This window comes from Bombina bombina, chromosome 6 (genome assembly GCF_027579735.1).
Source record: "Bombina bombina isolate aBomBom1 chromosome 6, aBomBom1.pri, whole genome shotgun sequence".
Lineage (NCBI taxonomy): Eukaryota > Metazoa > Chordata > Amphibia > Anura > Bombinatoridae > Bombina > Bombina bombina.
Window position 1 is genome coordinate 350258562 of NC_069504.1, and position 22356 is coordinate 350280917.

Consider the following 22356-nt stretch of genomic DNA (forward strand, 5'->3'; position numbering starts at 1 on the left):
TAAGCTAGCTACAATATAACTAATAGTTACATTGTATCTAGCTAAGGGTTTATTTTTATTTTACAGGCAAGTTTGTATTTATTTTAACTAGGTACAATCGTTATTAAATAGTTATTAACTATGTAATAACTACCTAGCTAAAATAAATACAAAAGTACCTGTAAAATAAAACCTAACCTAAGTTACAATTACACATAACACTACACTACAATTAAATTATTTCCCTAAATTAAATACAATTAAATACAATTAAATTATCTAAAGTACAAAAAAAACAAACACTAAATTACAGAAAATAATAAACAAATTACAAGATTTTTAAACTAATTACACCTAATCTAATCCCCCTAACAAAATAAAAAATCCCCCTAAAATAAAAAAGCCCTACCCTACACTAAATTACAAATAGCCCTTAAAAGGGCCTTTTGCGGGGCATTGCCCCAAAGTAATCAGCTCTTTTACCTGTAAAAAAAAAAAAAGTGCAAATCCCCTCCCCAACATTAAAACCCACCACCCACACAACCAACCCTACTCTAAAACCCACCCAATACCCCCTTAAAAAAACCAACACTAACCGCTTGAAGATCACCTTACCGGGAGAAGTCTTCATCCAAGCCAGGTGAAGTGGACCTCCAGACGGGCAGAAGTCTTCATCCAGACGGCATCTTTTATCTTCATCCATCCGGCGCGGAGCGGGTCCATCTTCAAGACATCCGACGCGGAGCATCCTCTTGTGACGGCTAAGACTGAATGAAGGTTCCTTTAAATGACGTCATCCAAGATGGCATCCCTTCAATTCCGATTGGCTGATAGAATTTTCAGCCAATAGAATGCAAGCTCAATCCTATTGGCTGATTGCATCAGCCAATAGGATTTTTTCTACCTTAATTCCAATTGGCTGATAGAATCAGCCAATCGGAATTGAAGGGATGCCATCTTGGATGACGTCATTTAAAGGAACCTTCATTCAGTCTTAGCTGTCGTCAGAAGAGGATGCTCCGCGTCGGATGTCTTGAAGATGGACTCGCTCCGCGCCGGATGGATGAAGATAAAAGTTGCCGTCTGGATGAAGACTTCTGCCCGTCTGGAGGTCCACTTCGCCCGGCTTGGATGAAGACTTCGGCCCTGTTGGATGAAGACTTCTCCCGGTAAGGTGATCTTCAAGGGGTTAGTGTTAGTTTTTTTTAAGGGGGTATTGGGTGGGTTTTAGAGTAGGGTTGGTTGTGTGGGTGGTGGGTTTTAATGTTGGGGGGGATTTGTACTTTTTTTTACAGGTAAAAGAGCTGATTACTTTGGGGCAATGGCCCACAAAAGGCCCTTTTAAGAAGGGCTATTTGTAATTTAGTGTAGGGTAGGGCTTTTTTTTATTTTGGGGGGACTTTTTTATTTTGTTAGGGGGATTAGATTAGGTGTAATTAGTTTTAAAAATCTTGTAATTTGTTTATTATTTTCTGTAATTTAGTGTTTTGTTTTTTTTGTACTTTAGATAATTTAATTTAATTGTATTTAATTTAGGGAAATAATTTAATTGTAGTGTAGTGTTAGGTGTAATTGTAACTTAGGTTATGTTTTATTATACAGGTACTTTTGTATTTATTTTAACTAGGTAGTTATTAAATAGTTAATAACTATTGTACCTAGTTAAAATAAATACAAACTTGCATGTAAAATAAAAATAAACCCTAAGCTAGATACAATGTAACTATTAGTTATATTGTAGCTAACTTACGGTTTATTTTATAGGTATTTAGTTTTAAATAGGAATAATTTAGTTAATTATAGTAATTTTATTTATATTTATTTTAATTATATTTAAGTTAGGGGGTTTTAGGATTCCAGCAATACTAGAATTGTGGAGGTTTAATATGTTTAGATTATTCCCGGTTCATTATTTTTCATAAACTATAATCTAAACTGTAAATCTAAAAAAAAAAAAAAAAAAAAAAACTGAGAAGGATTCCAGCAATACTAGAATTGTGGAGGTTTAATATGTTTAGATTATTTTGTAGTAAAATGTAAGCTTTTATATAAAAGGTACCCTGTAGAATAGTTTCCTTGCATATTATACACAGCTGATGAGAATGAATAGCAGGATTGTCCAACCTAAGGCCTAGTGTCCCCAAAATAATTCATCCTCCACCCATGCATTTCATCCTCCACCCATGCATTTCATCTTGCTCTTGACTTCAAAGGATGCCGCAATACATTTTCAACACATACAAAGTTTCATCAACATTCCCATTCCTACGCTGTTTAAATCGATGTACGGTTTTCTTGTCATATGTGTGTGGTGTGGCACTTATCTTTCTGTAGAATTTCTGGCTTCCCTTTGGATTATACATAAGTAATTATTTTTTATTTAGTGTAACAGACATTTTAAAATCTGTTCACTGGCAATTTAATTTGAAAAGGTTGGTGGTGTATTTTATGTACAACTAGGCGATAAAGCCTGCCCAAAGGGCAGTCTATGGTTAAAAAATACAAACCCCCAGGTTAAATTTACAAAAAATAAAAAAAGTTAAATTACAGAAAAAAATAAACAAAGCTATCCAAATATAAAAAATGTAAACCTAAACTAATACCCCTATAAAAATAAAAACACCCCCAAATCTAATACTAAACTACCCACCCAACCATCCTCCCCAAAATAAAAAAAACTAATACTAAAAAAACTTAAACTACCCATTGCCCCTTAAGGGGCATTTGTATGGGCATTGCCCTTAAAAGGGCATTCAGCTCTTTTACTGCCCTTAAAAGGCTCCGGCGTACACTGAAAATTGAATGCAAGGTACCGCATTCAATTTGGGGTAACTTACATTCCTTCTGGCTGAAATTTTGAAATCAGCCAATAGGATTAGAGCTACTTAAATCCTATTGGCTATTCAAATCAGCCAATAAGATTTCAGTAGCTCTCATCCTATTGGCTGATTTCAAAATTTGAGCCAATAGGAATGCAAAGTACCCCAATAAATATGGACGATCGCATGAAGAAGAGCCTCCACGCCGCTGAGGACCACCGCCGCTCAGGACCTGTGCATCGGGAAAGCCACCTCTGCTCCGTGCCGCCTTCGCTCCGGATGAAGATAGAAGATGATGGAGCCGCCTGGAAGAAGACCCTTTCTGCCGGACTTCAGGAATGGTGAATTTGGGGCTTAATTTTAGGATTTTTTTGTATGTTTGTATTTGTTTTTGTAAGATTAAGGATTTAATGGGCTGTAAAAGAGCTGAATGCCCTTTTACAGGCATTGTCCATACAAATGTCCCTTTAGGGGCAATGGGTAGTTTAGTTTTTATTAGTGTTGGTTTTTTTTTGGGGGGGGTTACTGTTAGGGGGGACTTAATATTTTTTTTAAACGTAAAAGAGCTGTTTAACTTAGCCCTACAAAAGGCCCTTTTAAGGGCTATTGGTAGTTTAGATTAGGGAGTGTTTTTATTTTGGGGGGCTTTTTTATTTTTATAGGGATTAGGTTTAATTTTTTTTATTTTTGATTATTTTGTTTATTTTTTTTCTGTAATTTTTTATTTTTTGTAATTTTAGATTAAAAAAATTGTAATTTAATGTTAGGTTTTATTTAAGTGTAACTTAGTATTGGGATTAATTTAGGGGGTGTTAGGTTAGGGGCTTAGTAATTAAATTAGTTATTTGCGTTGTGGGGGGTTGGCGGTTTAGGGGTTAATAAGGTTTTTTGCGATGTGGGGGTTTGCGGTTTAGGTGTTTAATACTTTGTGCAGGAGGTTAGGTTTTTTTGTTATACTTTGTGCGTGCGGTTACGTGTTTTTTATTTATTTCTCGCGAGTGGTTACGTGTTTTTTTTCGTTATTTTGTGTGGGAGGTTGCAGGGTTTTTTAATTTTCTTTTTAAAGCTTCGGGTTTGCCTATGCTGCATCCAGGGGGATTCCAAAAATGGCAGGGTGGTGAAAGAATCCACCACAGGTGGATTCTTTCACCACCCTGCCATTTTCGGAATCCACCAGGATGCAGCTTCGCTGCATTCAGGTGGATTCTTTTGTCTGCACGCGCAGCCAGCATTCTTTTGGCTGCCTCGTGCAGCCAACATTCCTTTGAGAATGCGTGCGCAACTGGCGACGCCGACTGACGCGTTACAAACCGGATTATAGTATAGATATGAATATGTATATTAAATTAGAATCATAGATTTTTGTTTGCATGTAAGACGCAGAAGGCCCATCAAGTATTACTGAAGTTTAAAGGGACAGTCTACACCAGAATGTTTGTTTAAAAAGATAGATAATCCCTTTATTACCCATTCCCTAGTTTTGCACAACCAACACAGTTATATAAATACACTTTTTACCTCTGTGATTATCTTGTATCTAATCCTCTGCAAACTGCCCCCTATTTTAGCCAATCAGAGCTGGCTCACCTGAACTCCACGTGCGTGAGCACAGTGTTATCTATGTGACGCACATGAACTAACACCCTCTAGTGGTGAAAAACTGTGAAAATGCCCTGAGAAAAGAGGCAGCCTTCAAGGCCTTAGAAATTAGCATATGAACCTCCTAGGTTTAGTTTTCAACTAAGAATACCAAGAGAACAAAGCAAAATTGGTGATAAAAGTAAATTTGAAAATTGTTTAAAATTACATTGTCTATCTGAATCATGAAAGTTTATTTTGGACTAGACTGTCCCTTTAAGCACAATTAATTATAAGGATAACCTTGTGTATATCTTAGGCATTCCTGCATTGCCTTGCAGAACTAGTCCTTTTTGCCTCTATTGGAGGTATATTCCATGAAGCAACCACCCTACCTTTCTGTTAAGAAGTGCTTCCACAAATCACTTATAAACCTACTAAAGTCAAACTTAAGATCAAGACCCCATGTTCGGATGTTGCTCTTTTTGTGAGAAAAACTTTTAGCCTCAGCTTTATTAAATCTCTTAATATACCACGCACACACTTACTGGAACCTAGTTGAAGATATGTGGTGAGGCAATGACTAGAGGCAGATATGTACTTCACCCAATCACCATCTAGCTTCCACTAATGCAGTGCTGTTCTTGAGCCTACCTTTACAACAAAGGATACCAAGAGAACAAAGTAAATTTAAAAACAGACGTATATTGAAAAGTCTCTGCAAATGGCACGTTCTATCTGAACAATGAAAGTTTAATTTTGACTTTCATATCCTTTAATTTACAGCACTTTAAATATTTGATGTTGAGGTTAAAAACATCTAAATCTTCAGTTTGCTATTGTTTAAGTAATTTAGTTCTGAAACAATGAAGAATGGTTAAATACAAACACAAAGTCCTGTATAAATTACATTCTTTTTTTATTGCTGATAGTGCCAGGCTCTTGATAGCCTAATTTTTTCCCTTGATTATTTTTTAAGAATGCATTAAAATTATTACTTTTTATTTTCATAAGAGCTTAAAACATCAATGCAATTATTTATCTGTTCAGTAACCAAATAATACTAGTAACCTTTTAGTACTCTTGACACTAACATACTTGTATTTTACTTCAATGCTTATACATGAAATGCGTTGTTCTTCCATTAGATATGGAGCTTTGATGAACCCTTGCCTCTCCATGAGTTAAACGGTCACCAGAGCTGTGTACGATGTTGCAGTTTTTCATTGGATAACAAGTATTTAGCAACGGGAGATGACAATGGTGAAGTTATGGTATGATTTTGATATGAAATATGTAGCATGTACACAATGTGAATTTAGGGTCATTGTACTTAAAAAACCCATAAATTTAATACATATTTTTATATCATTTGCTTCACCAAATATTTTAGCACCATATGCTTCACCATATGTTTTAGCGACATTAGAGGAGTATTGTTACCACATATAATACATTGTAACCTTTCCTTACACTCGGCAAGAGCCGCACACATATACTGTATACAATTTGTAATTATCTCTATGCTGTATAGCGCTATCCCTCACTTCTTCTATTTATGATAGTGGCTAGCCTTGTCTACAGACTAAATCTTAGACTAACTCCTCCAAATAAGGCCAGTTATTGGTATAGTTTAGCTATTTGCTTTAACCCCTTAAGGACCACCGCACTTTTCCATTTTCTGACCGTTTGGGACCAAGGCTATTTTTACATTTCTGCAGTGTTTGTGTTTAGCTGTAATTTTCCTCTTACTCATTTACTGTACACACACATATTATATACCGTTTTTCTCGCCATTAAATGGACTTTCTAAAGATACCATTATTTTCATCATATCTTATCATTTATTATAACAAAAATTATAAAATATGATGAAAAAATTGAAAGAAACACACTTTTTCTAACTTTGAGCCCCAAAATCTGTTACACATCTATAACAACCAAAAAAACACCCATGCTAAATAGTTTCTAAATTTTGTCCTGAGTTTAGAAATACCCAATGTTTACATGTTCTTTGCTTTTTTTTTTGTAAGTTATAGGGGGTTAAAATATTATTCTATAGCAACGCAATAGAAATGTCTTGTAATTTACTGTCCATTTAAATGTGGTCGATAAATTATGAGCAATTTTTGTGAAGATTTTTGAATATACGCTCTGTAGACCAAGAAATGTCGTCTTGCACATCAAGATTTTAATTTCTTTCATGTAATTAGCAAGACTCCATGAGCTAGTGACGTATGGGATATACATTCCTACCAGGAGGGGCAAAGTTTCCCAAACCTTAAAATGCCTATAAATACACCCCTCACCACACCCACAATTCAGTTTTACAAACTTTGCCTCCGATGGAGGTGGTGAAGTAAGTTTGTGCTAGATTCTACGTTGATATGCGCTCCGCAGCAAGTTGGAGCCCGGTTTTCCTCTCAGCGTGCAGTGAATGTCAGAGGGATGTGAGGAGAGTATTACCTATTTGAATGCAGTGATCTCCTTCTACGGGGTCTATTTCATAGGTTCTCTGTTATCGGTCGTAGAGATTCATCTCTTACCTCCCTTTTCAGATCGACGATATACTCTTATATATACCATTACCTCTGCTGATTCTCGTTTCCGTACTGGTTTGGCTTTCTACAAACATGTAGATGAGTGTCCTGGGGTAAGTAAATCTTATTTTCTGTGACACTCTAAGCTATGGTTGGGCACTTTGTTTATAAAGTTCTAAATATATGTATTCAAACATTTATTTGCCTTGACTCAGAATGTTCAACTTTCCTTATTTTTCAGACAGTCAGTTTCATATTTGGGATAATGCATTTGAATTAATCATTTTTTTCTTACCTTCAAAAATTTGACTCTTTTTTTTCCCTGTGGGCTGTTAGGCTCGCGGGGGCTGAAAATGCTTCATTTTATTGCGTCATTCTTGGCGCGGACTTTTTTGGCGCAAAAATTCTTTTCCGTTTCCGGCGTCATACGTGTCGCCGGAAGTTGCGTCATTTTTTTGACGTTATTTTGCGCCGAAAATGTCGGCGTTCCGGATGTGGCGTCATTTTTGGCGCCAAAAGCATTTTAGGCGCCAAATAATGTGGGCGTCTGATTTGGCGCTAAAAAATATGGGCGTCGCTTTTGTCTCCACATTATTTTAGTCTCATTTTTCATTGCTTCTGGTTGCTAGAAGCTTGTTCTTTGGCATTTTTTCCCATTCCTGAAACTGTCATTTAAGGAATTTGATCAATTTTGCTTTATATGTTGTTTTTTTGTCTTACATATTGCAAGATGTCTCACGTTGCATCTGAGTCAGAAGATACTACAGGAAAATCGCTGTCTAGTGCTGGAGCTACCAAGCTAAGTATATCTGCTATAATTTTTGGTATCTGTTTCTCCAGCTGTTGTTTGTATTGCATGTCATGACAAACTTATTAATGCAGATAAAATTTCCTTTAGTACTGTTACATTACCTGTTGCTGTTCCGTCAACATCTAATTTTCAGAGTGTTCCTGATAAACATATGAGATTTTATTTTTTAAATCCATTAAGAAGGCTATGTCTGTTATTTCTCCTTCTAGTTTACATAAAAGTCTTTTAAAACTTCTCTTTTTTCAGATGAATTTTTAAATGAACATCATCATTCTGATACTGATAAATCTTTGTATTTGTTCAAGATGGAATTTATTCGTTCTTTATTTAAAGAAGTATTAATTGCATTAAGAAATAGAGGATTCTGGTCCTCTTGATACTAAATCTAAACGTTTAAATAAGGTTTTTAAATCTCCTGTAGTTATTCCAGAAGTGTTTAATCTCCCTGATGCTATTTCTGAAGTAATTTCCAGGGAATGGAATAATTTGGGTAATTCTTTTACTCCTTCTAAATGTTTAAGCAATTATATCCTGTGCCATCTGACAGATTAGAGTTTTTTGGGACAAAATCCCTAAGGTTATGGGGCTGTCTCTACTCCTGCTAAATGTACTACTGTTCCTACGGCAGATAGTACTTTATTTAAGGAAAATTGAATCCTTTCTAAGAAAAGCTTACTTATGTTCAGGTAATTTTCTTAGACCTGCTATATTTTTAGCGGATGTTGCTGCAGCTTCAACTTTTTGGTTAGAAGCTTTAGCGCAACAAGTAACAGATCATAATTTTATAGCATTATTATTATTCTATAACATGCTAATAATTTTATTGGTGATACCATCTTTTGATATCATTAGAGTTGATCAGGTATATGTCTCTAGCTATTTTAGCTAGAAAAGCTTTATGGATTAAACTTGGAATGCTGATATGTCTTCTAAGTCAACTTTGCTTTCCCTTTCTTTCCAGGGTATTAACTTATTATCTCAATTGTTTCTGGAAGGAAGGGAACTTTTTTACCAAAGGATAAAAAATCTAAGGTAAATTTAGGTCTAATAGTCTTTTTCGTTCCTTTCCTCACAACAAGGAACAAAAGCCTGATCCTTCATCCTCAGGAGCGGTATCAGTTTGGAAACTATTTTCAGTTTGGAATATATCCAAGCCTTATAGAAATCTATAGCCAGCTCCTAAGTACCCATGAAGGTGCGGCCCTTATTCCAGCTCAGCTGGTATGGGGCAGATTACGTTTTCTTCAAAGAAATTTGGATCAATTCCGTTCTCAATCTCTGTTTCAGAACATTGTTTCAGAAAGGTACAGAATTGGCTTCAAGTTAAGGCCTCCTGCTAAGAGATTTTTTTTCTTTCCCGTGTCCCAGTTAACACAGCAAAGGCTCAGCATTTCTGAAATGTGTTTCAGATCTAGAGTTGGTTGGAGTAATTATGCCAGTTCCAGTTCTGGAACAGGGGCTGGGGTTTTATTTTATCTCTTCATTGTACCAAAGAAGGTCAATTCCTTCAGACCAGTTCCGGATCTATCAATATTGAATCGTTATGTAAGGATACCAACATTCAAGATGGTTACTGTAGGACTATCCTGCTTTTTGTTTAGCAAGGGCATTATATGTCTACAATAGATTTACAGGATGTGTATCTGCATATTCCGATTCATCCAGATCACTTTTAGTGTCTGAGATTCTCTTTTTAGACAATCTAAAATATCAAACAGAGACAGATGCGCCACATGGCCCAATATTGTAGTTTCCAAATTTATGTAGATTTTACTATATAGTTGAACTCACATGTATTGGAGCACCTCAATTGGTGCAAATGACACAGTCTGGGATCTATAACAGTCACCCAGCAGACCCCTCTCGAGTTGTTCAGGGTCTGTGTAAAATAGAAAACACAAAAAAGCCTATATGGCCTAGTATTGTATGACTAGAGTGATTTCACACCAGATAGTAGTATAAGATTTTGAACTCACATTTGGTGAAGCATCCCCAATGATGCTATAGAGACAAGCTGGGATTAATTCAGTCACCCAACAGACTTAGCTCGTGGCATACAGCATGCAATAGTCCTCTCAGTGGTCTTTAGGTCAGTGATATCCTCAGATAAAAACCAGTTCATAGGCAGCAAGTGTTTATAGTAAAAGTTAAAATCACTTTAATAAAATAATATTAAATTGCGACGCGTTTCTCAGTCTCAGACTGTTTCCTCAGGCATAATAAAATGGTTTACAAACACTTGCTATATATTCCTAAACAAACCACTTAACATAATTGGTAACACTTGTTGTGGGTGTGGTTTATGACATCATCAGTATCCTAGCTACTGATATATTTTAGCAACAAATGTGACACAGTATTGTATACTTAGACAATGTACATCAGAGTTTACATTTTATGAGTCAAGTGAAACAATCTACCTCATACTTTGCAGTGCAAATATTAATCATAATACATAAAACACATCAATATTATAATATTGTAGCAATACATATATTTCCCCATATCCAGTGAGATTTGTCTCATGCTACTCAATCATATCTGATTCCTATCTCTATTTCTATTTAATGTCTAGGCTGGGTCTGTTTTATATCAGAACATCTTTAATCCATTGTTTAATGGTTTATCTTTTTTCTTATTTAGTTTTTAAGTGTCTGATCCCTCTCTGCCAATAGCCCCAATCTACATTTAATATGAGGGTAACTATTTTTTGTTCAAACCTTTGTATTAAACATTATAAGCCCTTTGATTTATTGGTATGTAATAGTTTTATAATCTACTGCTGTGCATAAACTGTGATTTCAAATGGCAGGTTGTTGACTAACCTTATAGGGCTATTGATCCATTAGATTCGAGTAGTTTCAAACGCCATCTGATGTTCTAAATGGCGTGTGTGTTGCGCTAATGCGCATGTGTACAACGTCAATGTGTATGTGAGTAATGTTGCCAAGGGAACAAATAGTGTTAGTCAATTATACGTTGTGCGTAAAACGTGATACGTCCCAAGCTGCGCCAGTGCGCATGTCAGCACTGCTAAGGCGTCTCAAGCTTTCGTTGCCAAGGGAACCGGAATCCCATTCAATCTCACGTTATGCGTGTTATAGCCTTACAGCTGATAGGTTAGTATTATCTTGTAGGAGGTTTTTATTGTTTATGCTAGTGCGCATGTCAGCATTGCCAAGGAGTCTCAAGTTTTCATTGCCAAGGGAACCAGAATCTCATTCAGTCTCACGTTATGCGTGCTATAGCCTTTCGACTGATAGGCCAATATTATCTTGTAGGTGGTTTCCATTGTCCATGGGAAATAGACACCAACTACAAATTGAGACGTATATATTTGCTCTCTTGTCCACAGTAACCCCCATATAATAATGGCATATTAGTGGAAAAAATATATAATAATAATAAAGAGCAATATCATATTCCATGTGTACCGAGTCCTTCCCATCATAACATATCGTAGTGGGATATGATTACAGACATGTAATGACATAATACCATATTTAGAACAAATGTTAGCCAAAATGATGTATGTTGTTATACATCAGAATATGTATGTATATATTGTTCATATAGGAAATCATAAATATTATCAGACACTTAAAAACTAAATAAGAAAAAAGATAAACCATTAAACAATGGATTAAAGATGTTCTGATATAAAACAGACCCAGCCTAGACATTAAATAGAAATAGAGATAGGAATCAGATATGATTGAGTAGCATGAGACAAATCTCACTGGATATGGGGAAATATATGTATTGCTACAATATTATAATATTGATGTGTTTTATGTATTATGATTAATATTTGCACTGCAAAGTATGAGGTAGATTGTTTCACTTGACTCATAAAATGTAAACTCTGATGTACATTGTTTAAGTATACAATACTGTGTCACATTTGTTGCTAAAATATATCAGTAGCTAGGATACTGATGATGTCATAAACCACACCCACAACAAGTGTTACCAATTATGTTAAGTGGTTTGTTTAGGAATATATAGCAAGTGTTTGTAAACCATTTTATTATGCCTGAGGAAACAGTCTGAGACTGAGAAACGCGTCGTAATTTAATATTATTTTATTAAAGTGATTTTAACTTTTACTATAAACACTTGCTGCCTATGAACTGGTTTTTATCTGAGGATATCACTGACCTAAAGACCACTGAGAGGACTATTGCATGCTGTATGCCACGAGCTAAGTCTGTTGGGTGACTGAATTAATCCCAGCTTGTCTCTATAGCATCATTGGGGATGCTTCACCAAATGTGAGTTCAAAATCTTATACTACTATCTGGTGTGAAATCACTCTAGTCATACAATACTAGGCCATATAGGCTTTTTTGTGTTTTCTATTTTACACAGACCCTGAACAACTCGAGAGGCCGGTCTGCTGGGTGACTGTTATAGATCCCAGACTGTGTCATTTGCACCAATTGAGGTGCTCCAATACATGTGAGTTCAACTATATAGTAAAATCTACATAAATTTGGAAACTACAATATTGGGCCATGTGGCGCATCTGTCTCTGTTTGATATTTTAGATTGCTTAATTGGATCCTGGTCTGGACCACTACAGATTGCTGCCTTGGTATTCTACTATCAAGACCTTTATAAAGGACAATATAGTGATCATTGTCTTTGAGTGAGATATAACTATCCTATTAACATTGTGATTATCAAATTGTTTAGGCTAACATCTATTTACTCTGTTCACAACGTATATACTAGTTTTGAGTGAGATACAACTGTCCTATTAACATTGTGATTATCAAATTGTATAGGTTAACATCTATTTACTCTGTCCACAACATATATACTAGTTACTACTGAATCAGTGTATCATCATTTATACTGAAAAGTGCATTTCTATTGGTAACATATAAGCTACCTCATATACTACATATTACCATTTATAGATACTCTCAAGGGCGCCCCCTTTTCTTTTGTTGTATTAACTCTTTTTAGACAAGCAGTACCAGTTTTTTGGCTCTACCGTTTGGCCTAGCCTCAGTTCCAAGAATTTTTTTCAAAGGTTCTCGGTGCCCTTCTTTCTGTAATCAGAGAACAGGGTTTTGGTATTTCCTTATTTGGACGATATCTTGGTATTTGCTCAGTCTTCTCATTTTCGAAGAATCTCATACGAATCGACTTGTGTTGTTTCTTCAAGTTCATGGTTGGAGGTTCAATTTACCAATCAGTTCATTGATTCCTCAGACAAGGGTAACCTTTTTAGGTTTCTAGATAGATTCAGTGTCTATGACTCTGTCCTTGTTAGACAAGAGAAGTTTAACATTGATATCAGCTTGTCAAAACCTTCAGTCACAATCATTCCCTTTGGTAGCCTTATGCATGGAAATTTTAGGTCTTAGGACTGCCGCATCAGATGCGATCTCCTTTGCTCGTTTTCACATGCGACCTCTTCAGCTCTGTATGCTGAACCAATGGTGCAGGGATTACTCAAAGATATCTCAATTAATATCTTTAAACCGATTATACGACACTCTCTGACATGGTGGACAGATCACCATTGTTTAGTTCAGGGGGCTTCGTGTTCTTCCAACCTGGACTATAATCTCAACAGATGCAAGTCTTACAGGTTGGGGAGCTGTGTGGGGGTATCTGACGGCACAAGGGGTTTGGGAATCTCAGGAGGTGAGATTTCCGATCAATATTTTGGAACTCCGTGCAATTTTCAGAGCTTTCCAGTCTTGGCCTCTTCTGAAGAGAGAGTTGTTCATTTGTTTTCAGATAGACAATGTCACAACTGTGGCATACATCAATCATCAAGGAGGGACTCACAGTCCTCTGGTTATGAAAGAAGTATTTCGAATTTTGGTTTGGGTGGAATCCAGCTCCTGTCTAATCTCTGCGGTTCATATCCCAGGTATGGACAATTGGAAAGCGGATTATCTCAGTCGCCAAACGTTGCACCTGGGCGAATGGTCTCTTCACCCAGAGGTATTTCCTCAGATTGTTCAATGTGGGAACTCCCAGAAATAGATCTGATGGCTTCTCATCTAAACAAGAAACTTCCCTGGTATCTGTCCAGATCCCGGGATCCTCGGGCGGAGGCAGTGGATGCATTATTTTCTTCCTTACAAGTGTCATCCTGCCTATATCTTTCCGCCTCTAGTTCTTCTTCCAAGGGTATTCTCTAATATTCTAGAGGAATGCTCGTTTGTCCTGCTGGTAGCTCCAGCATGGCCTCACAGGTTTTGGTATGCGGATCTTGTCCGGATGGCCTCTTGCCAGCTGTGGACTCTTCCGTTAAGACCAGTCTTTCTGTCTCAAAACCTTAATTTTAAGGTATGGAGTTTGAACGCTTGATTCTTGGTCAAAGAGGTTTCTCTGACTCTGTGATTGATACTATGTGACAGGCTCGTAAATTTGTATCTAGAGAGATATATTATAGAGTCTGGAGGACTTATATTTCTTAGTGTCTTTCTCATCTTTTTTCTTGGCATTCTTTTTGAATACCGAGAATTTTACAGTTTCTTCAGGTTGGTTTAGATAAAGGTTTGTCCGCAAGTTCCTTGAAAGACAAATCTCTGCTCTTTCTGTTCTTTTTCACAGAAGGTTTGCTAATCTTCCTGATATTTATTGTTTTGTACAACCTTTGGTTCGTATAAAACCTGTCTTTAAGTCAATTTCTCCTCCTTGGAGTTTGAATTTGGTTCTGGGGGCTCTTCAAGCTCCTCCTTTGAACCCATGCATTCTTTGGTCGTTATATTACTTTCTTGGAAAGTTTTGTTTCTTTTGGCCATCTCTTCTGCCAGAAGAGTCTCTGAATTATCTACTCTTTTTTGTGAGTCTCCTTTTCTGATTTTGCATCAGGATAAGGCGGTGCTGCGAACTTCTTTTGAATTTTTTACCTAAGGTTGTGAATTCTAACAACATTAGTAGAGAAATTGTGGTTCCTTCATTATGTCCTGATCCTATGAATTCTAAGGAGAAATCATTGCATTCTTTGGATGCTGTTAGAGCTTTGTAATGTTATGTTGAAGCTACTAAGTCTTTCCGAAAGACTTCTAGTCTATTTGTCATCTTTTCCGGTTCTAGAAAAGGCCAGAAAGCTTCTGCCATTTCTTTGGCATCTTGGTTGAAATCTTTATTTCATCATGCCTATGTTGAGTCGGGTAACACTCCGCCTCAAAGGATTACAGCTCATTCTACTAGGTCAGTTCTACTTCCTGGGCGTTTAGGAATGAAGCTTCGGTTGATCAGATTTGCAAAGCAGCAACTTGGTTCTCTTTGCATAATTTTACTAAATTCTACCATTTTGATGTGTTTTCTTCTTTTGAAGCAGTTTTTGGTAGAAACGTACTTCAGGCAGTTTGAATCTTCTGCTTATGTTTTTTCATTAAAATTTTATTCTGGGTGTGGATTATTTTCAGCAGGAATTGGCTGTCTTTATTTTATCCCTCCCTCTCTAGTGACTCTTGCGTGGAAAGATCCACATCTTGGGTAATCATTATCCCATACGTCACTAGCTCATGGACTCTTGCTAATTACATGAAAGAAAACATAATTTATGTAAGAACTTACCTGATAAATTCATTTCTTTCATATTAGCAAGAGTCCATGAGGCCCGCCCTTTTTTGTGGTGGTTTTGATTTTTTTGTATAAAGCACAATTATTCCAATTCCTTATTTTATATGCTTTCGCACTTTTTTCTTATCACCCCACTTCTTGGCTATTCGTTAAACTGAATTGTGGGTGTGGTGAGGGGTGTATTTATAGGCATTTTAAGGTTTGGGAAAATTTGCCCCTCCTGGTAGGAATGTATATCCCATACGTCACTAGCTCATGGACTCTTGCTAATATGAAAGAAATGAATTTATCAGGTAAGTTCTTACATAAATTATGTTTTTTAAACTTTTTTGGCAATTATAAGTCTGCTAATTGCAGCTGTGCAAAACACTTCTAAAATTCCAGGAAGTGAAGAGGTTAATCTGTTAGCTAGTAACATTAATTTTTATTGTAGTGTAGGGATTAGCCTCCCTTCTGACACCTCCTATTCCCTGATCCCTACTATAACCTTCACAAACAGCTCTCTGCCCTCCCCCCAACATGCGCCTCTGTGCTGGACGTAGGTACTACATCAACACAGTATGCTGGGCAAAGTATTGTATTATGTAGTACCTACATCCATTTGAGCAAGGTGTTAAACTAATCATGTGCATACGTTTTGGTTTGCATTGTTGGAGCTAGTTTTCATAAGAGCATACTGATGTAGGCTGTGTAGCGTACACATGTCTTGAGCACTGTATGTGTAACATTGTTACAAACACTGTCATATATTGCATTTTTTTACCATGTATAACTAACCATTTTATAGAAAATTACATTTTGAGTTTACTATCTCTTAAGCTGGTTTACAGAAAGAAATACAGTATATGTTTTTCTCTCTCTATACTTCCCATCTCTATTTATCTCTCTCTCTCTTTCCTCCTCTCTCTCTTTTCTTTCCCCTTTCTCTCCTCTCCCTCTTTCTTTTTCACGCTCTCTCTCTCCTTTCTTTCATACTCTCTCCTCTATTGCATCTGAATCATGAAAGTAAAATTTTGACTTTAACTACTAACCAAGCTAATGTCAGATTAAAATGACATTTTTCAACATCTAAAGCACAGTCTGACTGTCTATATCCTCACATAATACTTACTGTTGTTTAGATTTGGAGCGTGCAGACTGGGGAACTTCTCACACAGTGCCGTGAACTGTATGCAGATAAGGAAGATCTGCTCCATGCTGGCTGGGTGACCGGTGTACTCTTCTCTCCCGACAGTAAAATAATTGTATCCTCTGGAGCATGCGTCAAAGTAAGTTACATGAAATATTGTACACAATAAGTTTATGGTTACGGTGCATCTGCAAGTGTGGGCATTATAGAAATTGCTCACATTATTACATTAACAGGCACAAATTACAAAACTGAATCATCAATTTGTTTTCTCAAATTTTTACTTTATACTTATTTTGCAAACTCATTTTATCCAGTTTTTTTTAACCACAGGTTTTGTATTGTGTACATATGTCCTAAAATAAAATACTATGTCCTGTTCAAACCCAGTTTTATTTGGAGTAATTTGTGATCTTTTGTGTTTTCTTATGTCTGTTTGTTCTTTCCTTTCAGTGGTGGAATGTTGACACTGGAGACTGCAAACAAACGTTCTACACAAATGGCACAAATCTTAAATCGATACGTTCATGTTCTACTTTTAGAACTTTTGTAACCATTGATAATCTAGGGATTCTGTATGTACTGCAGCTGGTGGAATGACAATAATGCACAGTATGCATTAAATATGCTGCACCATTAGGTTCTTTTGATAATCTACCTTTTGTACCAGGAAGCCAACTGAGAGTAAAGCTACAGGGAACTCGGCTCAGTGCTGCTCTCAGATACAGCATGCAGCGTTTTTTAATTGCCACTTGGTGATAGGTGGAGCCGCGTAAGACTGAATTTTGTTTCTAATCATTGTATTCTCCTTGTGTTATCATTAACTCACGGTATATTACCTTAAAGCAGCAAAACAAGAACAGAAAATACAAACCAGACTTTGAAACTTGAATCTTTGCCAATTGAGGTTTGGTGCCATTTGTATTTGTTTTACTGGCTGTTGCCTGCAAACGTATCAGTATTTACATTACAATGATGTGCTTACAATGTATAGTTAATCACCGCTTAGGAAGACAAAGCTATGTATAAAGGTACTTTACCTATTAACCAGATACTGGTGCTTTATAGGATAGGCTGCGTCAGATGCATTTTGTGTATAAAATGTCATATCATTTGTATTGTCGCTATCCTTGTCAGTATATGGAAACATCAACAGGATCTGATTAAAGGGACACTAAACAGATTGTTATTAAAACAAATGAACATCTTGTTTGCTGCAGTTGGTTTTTAAGTAACCAAATTCTACCCACCACTTGTCTTATTTGGAGATGCCAATCCAAGCATGTTTCTGGAAAAGGCAAGACGCCAATCACAGACATTATGCTAGTAAAAGCTTTTTTTGCCGTTTTTATCTATTAAAGCAAAGTATATAAAGATGTGCAGCAGGGTTCGCCTTGAGAAGTCATTTACAGTTATGAGAATTACAGAGGTAAAAAATACATATTGAGAGTACATTGCAGAATTATTATTTTTTTTTACTATGCATAAGTAAAAAATGTATAGTAAAATCTCACTATTTTATGTCTCTTTAAGTGCAGCACTTAATCACGCTCAGTCTTATTAAGTGACACAAACCCATTTACATATTTACAATGACAAATGACACTGAAATTAGAAACACAAAGCTAGGATTTTACTTTATTAAAATATTTTTCATAGCCTTTTTTTTTAATGTGTCTGCTGACTAGCTCTGATGTCTGCTGGCATTGGGATCTATAACAGAATTGGGAAGCTACTTGATTTCAAAGTGACCTGCAGTTTCCATTGGATCCAATGATACAAGTCAGGGGTGTAGGGTGGGTCAGGGGTGTAACTGGGCCCCAGGGTGAAGGTTGTGGCAGGGCCCCCATTTTAACAGAGCTGTTTCTGGTTGTTTGCAAAAGCTGAGCTGGAAACCACTTAGTAGAAAGAGGAGCTGCCTCTCTGTGACTGTGAGACGTCCATCCTACTGGTTAGTCTGCAGCAGCGGTTATGCACTTGCACAGGCTTCCTGTATAAATATGGTGACTGGTTTTGCTGTACAATACTGAGATTGACACCTTGGAAATCCAGCTATTATATTGTAAAAGCAAATCCAGACACTTTCCTTAAACATTCAGCTTTTTTCACAGGGGACACACAGAGGGGACAGGCTTCCCTGTAGTAATGCCACTTATGATTGCACAGCCACATGGGCCCCCTGGGAGTGTGTGCCCAGTATCGATTGAGACCCTTATAGTTAGGCCCCTGATGCAAGTGTTTAAATGCACTGTAAATGGGGAAAGCTTACTTCTAGTGAGTTATTTTATATATATATATATATATATATATATATATATATATATATATATATATATATATATATATATATATATATATGATAATGTTAATGTAAAATGTATATCTATACCTATAAATCTATAGGAACAGATATACAGGTGTGTATATATATATATATATATGTATATATATATATATATATATGCACGCACACAATAAAAACTACATTATCCTGTATGTGAAGAACATTAGAATGTTAATTATTCATAACTGCTCTCAGGTTAACAGGTTTTTCTTCTGCGCTCTCCATTGATTCCTTTAGGGAAAATACATTAAAGTAGTCGCAATATTTGGTTAGCGCACGTCGGGTTTCAGTCATGCTCAAACTTTTAACTTGTAATAGGCGCGCTACCCAACATGCGCGCAAAGTTTACTCTCGAGCAAAATCGCTAAATAGCGCCCCACTTGTAATCTGGCCCATAGTGTTTTATTAATCATACAACTGTCCTACATTTTCGTTTTAATATCCTGTTTTTTTTATGTTACATTAAGTGCTGACAGAATGTTATTTAACTAATTTCATTGTAAAAAATGATTTGTTCATTTATACATTGTTTGCTTTTCTTATGAATTCTGTCGCTAACATAAAGATAATAATTTCACTGTTAAAAAAAAATGATTTATACATTTGTTTGCTTTTCTTATGAATTCATACGCTAACATAAAGATACGCAGAAATTACGAAGGTTGCCTTCTACTTTGGATATTTAGTGTAGTAGGTACACTGCTTAGGCATATAGACTTTTTGCAACTTTTTTTTTATATGATATGTAATAAACCCATCTTCTTTCAAAATTATAATTATATCAGTGTTTTCTACATATTATCTTTTTCTGCAGGATGAGCCAGTCTGATGTTATTTGTGATCATTTAGAATTACAAAGAAAATGTGAACAGTCTATGCCAATGTTCCTTTTAATTAATAATGCCTACACTTTGTAATGCATATATTAGCCATAAATGTCTATTTTTCATTTTCTCTGTTTTAAGATCATAACATGAGATGTGTACATTATATACATATACCTTGGTTTTTCCGTTTTTTCAATATTTGGATTGATGTTTGTTATGAGTCTCAAAACCATATACGTGTTTAGACTGTGTATCGTGATCACATTTATACTTCTTTTTTTTTTTTAAACAGTTCATACAAAGCTACTTAGCGCTTTGATTTAAAAAAGTAACAATTTCTTGTGCAGAAATAGCATGCGTGTGGCATGATGTTAAAGGGACAGTCTACACCTTAGTCATCTTAAAGTCTTACCTTAGATTAAGCTGCAAATAGACTCCTGCACCTTTTCTATATCATGCAGCAGGAACAGTGAAAAAGTTATTTTAAAATTAATATTGTTTCTGGGCATTTTAAAATGACTGTCAATCTCCGCCCACTGATAACATCACAATCTGGGCTGCATCTAGGCACTCTGCTAAATAGCATTGACAGTCTGTTGAATCCAACTAGTGAGCCTTTTGTGATTGGACACCATATGCAACCCAGATTGCAATGTCATCGGTGGGCGGAGGTAAGCAGCCATTTCAAAGTGGCCAAAAAAAATATTCATTTTTAAAATAAACTTTTTACCATTCTGCTGCATAATATAGAAAAGTGCAGGAGGCTATTTGCAGCTTAATCTAAGGTAAGACTTTCAGATGACTAAGGTATAGACTGTCCCTTTAAACTTCTATACAAAATTCAAAGTAATGTTTTTATAGAATGAGAAATTACTTTGGCATACTTTCAGCCCAGTTCTTCATGTTAAACCTTAGTATCAACACTTTATACCATGTACCTCTGAAATAAGTTTCACTGCAAAGGTTTCCAAGAAACAAAATGTTTGTTATTTATCTGAATAATATGTATCATAACTGTGAAGGTCAAATTGCAGATCTGTCAACAGCAATTTGTAAAGTCAACTAAATAAATATCATTTCTCCAACATTGGTGTGTCCGGTCCACGGCGTCATCCATTACTTGTGGGAATATTCTCTTCCCCAACAGGAAATGGCAAAGAGCACAGCAAAAGCTGTCCATATAGCCCCTCCTCAGGCTCCGCCCCCCAGTCATTCTCTTTGCCGCTCTGAACAAGTAGCATCTCCACGGAGATGGTGAAGAGTATGTGGTGTTTAGTTGTAGTTTTTTATTCTGCTATCAAGAGTTTGTTATTTTAAAATAGTGCCGGTTTGTACTATTTACTCTAAAACAGAAAGGGATGAAGAGTTCTGTTTAAAAGAGGAGTATGATTTTAGCAGCAGTAACTAAAATCAATAGCTGTTCCCACGCAGGACTGTTGAGCCCAGAGAACTTCAGTTGGGGGGAACAGTTAGCAGACTTTTCTGCTCAAGGTATGATTAGTCCATTTTCTAACAAGACTGTGTAATGCTAGAAGACTGTCATTTTCCCTCTTGGGGATCGGTAAGCCATTTTCTTAGACTCTTAACAGAATGAAGGCTTATTATGGGCTATACACTGGTTGACACTCTTGTGGGCTAAATCCATTGCTTTATTTAAGTTTTTTATGAAATCTGAGGTGATTTATAAAACTTTTATTGTGGGGGAACGTTTTTAGGCGCCAGGCAGTTGTTTAGACACCTTTCCAGTCAGGAAGGGCCTTTCACTATAGTAGGCAGAGACTCATTTTCGTGCCATAATTGCGCAGTTTCTTTTGGATGCAGTGCATGCAGCTGCATGTGAGAGGGTCTGGTGATCATTGAAAACGTTCCTGGAAGGCTTAATTTGGTATCGTATAACTCCTAAGGACAGGTGAAGTCGCAGCAAACGCTGTGGCTGGGACTGTAGTGGGGTTAAAAATTGTTATTTGATTAAACGACTCCGGTTTCCTCATTTAAGGGGTTAACAGCTTGAAAATTGGGGTGCAATACTTTTAAAGCATTAAGACACTGTGGTGAAAATTTGGTAAAGATTGGATATTTACTTCATAGTTTTTCACACATTCAGAAATAAAGTGTGCTCTGTTTAACATTTAAAGAGACAGTAACGGTTTTGTTTTAAAACGTTTTTTTTTTGCATTATTAGCCTGTTTAAGCCTGTCTAACATGTCTGTACCTTCAGATAGAACATGTTCTGTATGTATGGAGGCCAAGGTGGTCCTCCCTTCAAATGTATGTGATAATTGTGCCATGGCGTCCAGACAAAGTAAGGACAGTACTGTCACATTTAATAAGGTTGCCCAAGATGATTCCTCAAATGAAGGTAGTGGGGATAGTTCATCATCATCTCCTTCTGTGTCAACACCAGTTATGCCCGCGCCGGCGACCCCTAGTACATCTAGCGCGCCAATGCTTGTTACTATGCAACAATTAACGGCAGTAATGGATAATTCCATAGCTAATATTTTATCCAAAATGCCAGCATTTCAGAGAAAGCTTGATTTCTCAGTTTTAAATACAGTGGAGCAACCAGTCAGAAGTGGCAGTGAGGGAGGGTTTGTCGGAGGGAGAACTTTCAGATTCAGGAAGAATTTCTCAACAGGCAGAACCTGATGTTGTGACGTTTAAATTTAAGCTAGAGCATCTCCGCGCATTGCTTAAGGAGGTGCTATCTACTTTGGATGATTGTGACTCTTTGGTCATTCCAGAAAAATTGTGCAAGATGGACAAATT

The 22356-nt window shown here is 36.4% G+C and overlaps 1 protein-coding gene across 4 annotated transcripts in view; it reads left to right on the top strand.

Moving 5' to 3' along the window:
• Nucleotides 1-17626, top strand: part of APAF1 (apoptotic peptidase activating factor 1) — a 435848-nt gene extending 418222 nt beyond the window's left edge. For all 4 annotated transcript variants that reach the window (XM_053717008.1, XM_053717007.1, XM_053717010.1 and 1 more), the window contains 3 exons: nt 5525-5650; nt 16409-16555; nt 16870-17626. In XM_053717008.1, coding sequence (XP_053572983.1) covers nt 5525-5650; nt 16409-16555; nt 16870-17016 — 420 coding nt within the window. In that variant the 3' untranslated portion in view covers nt 17017-17626. The remainder of the gene's footprint in view (nt 1-5524; nt 5651-16408; nt 16556-16869) is intronic.
• Nucleotides 17627-22356: the final 4730 nt, after the last annotated feature.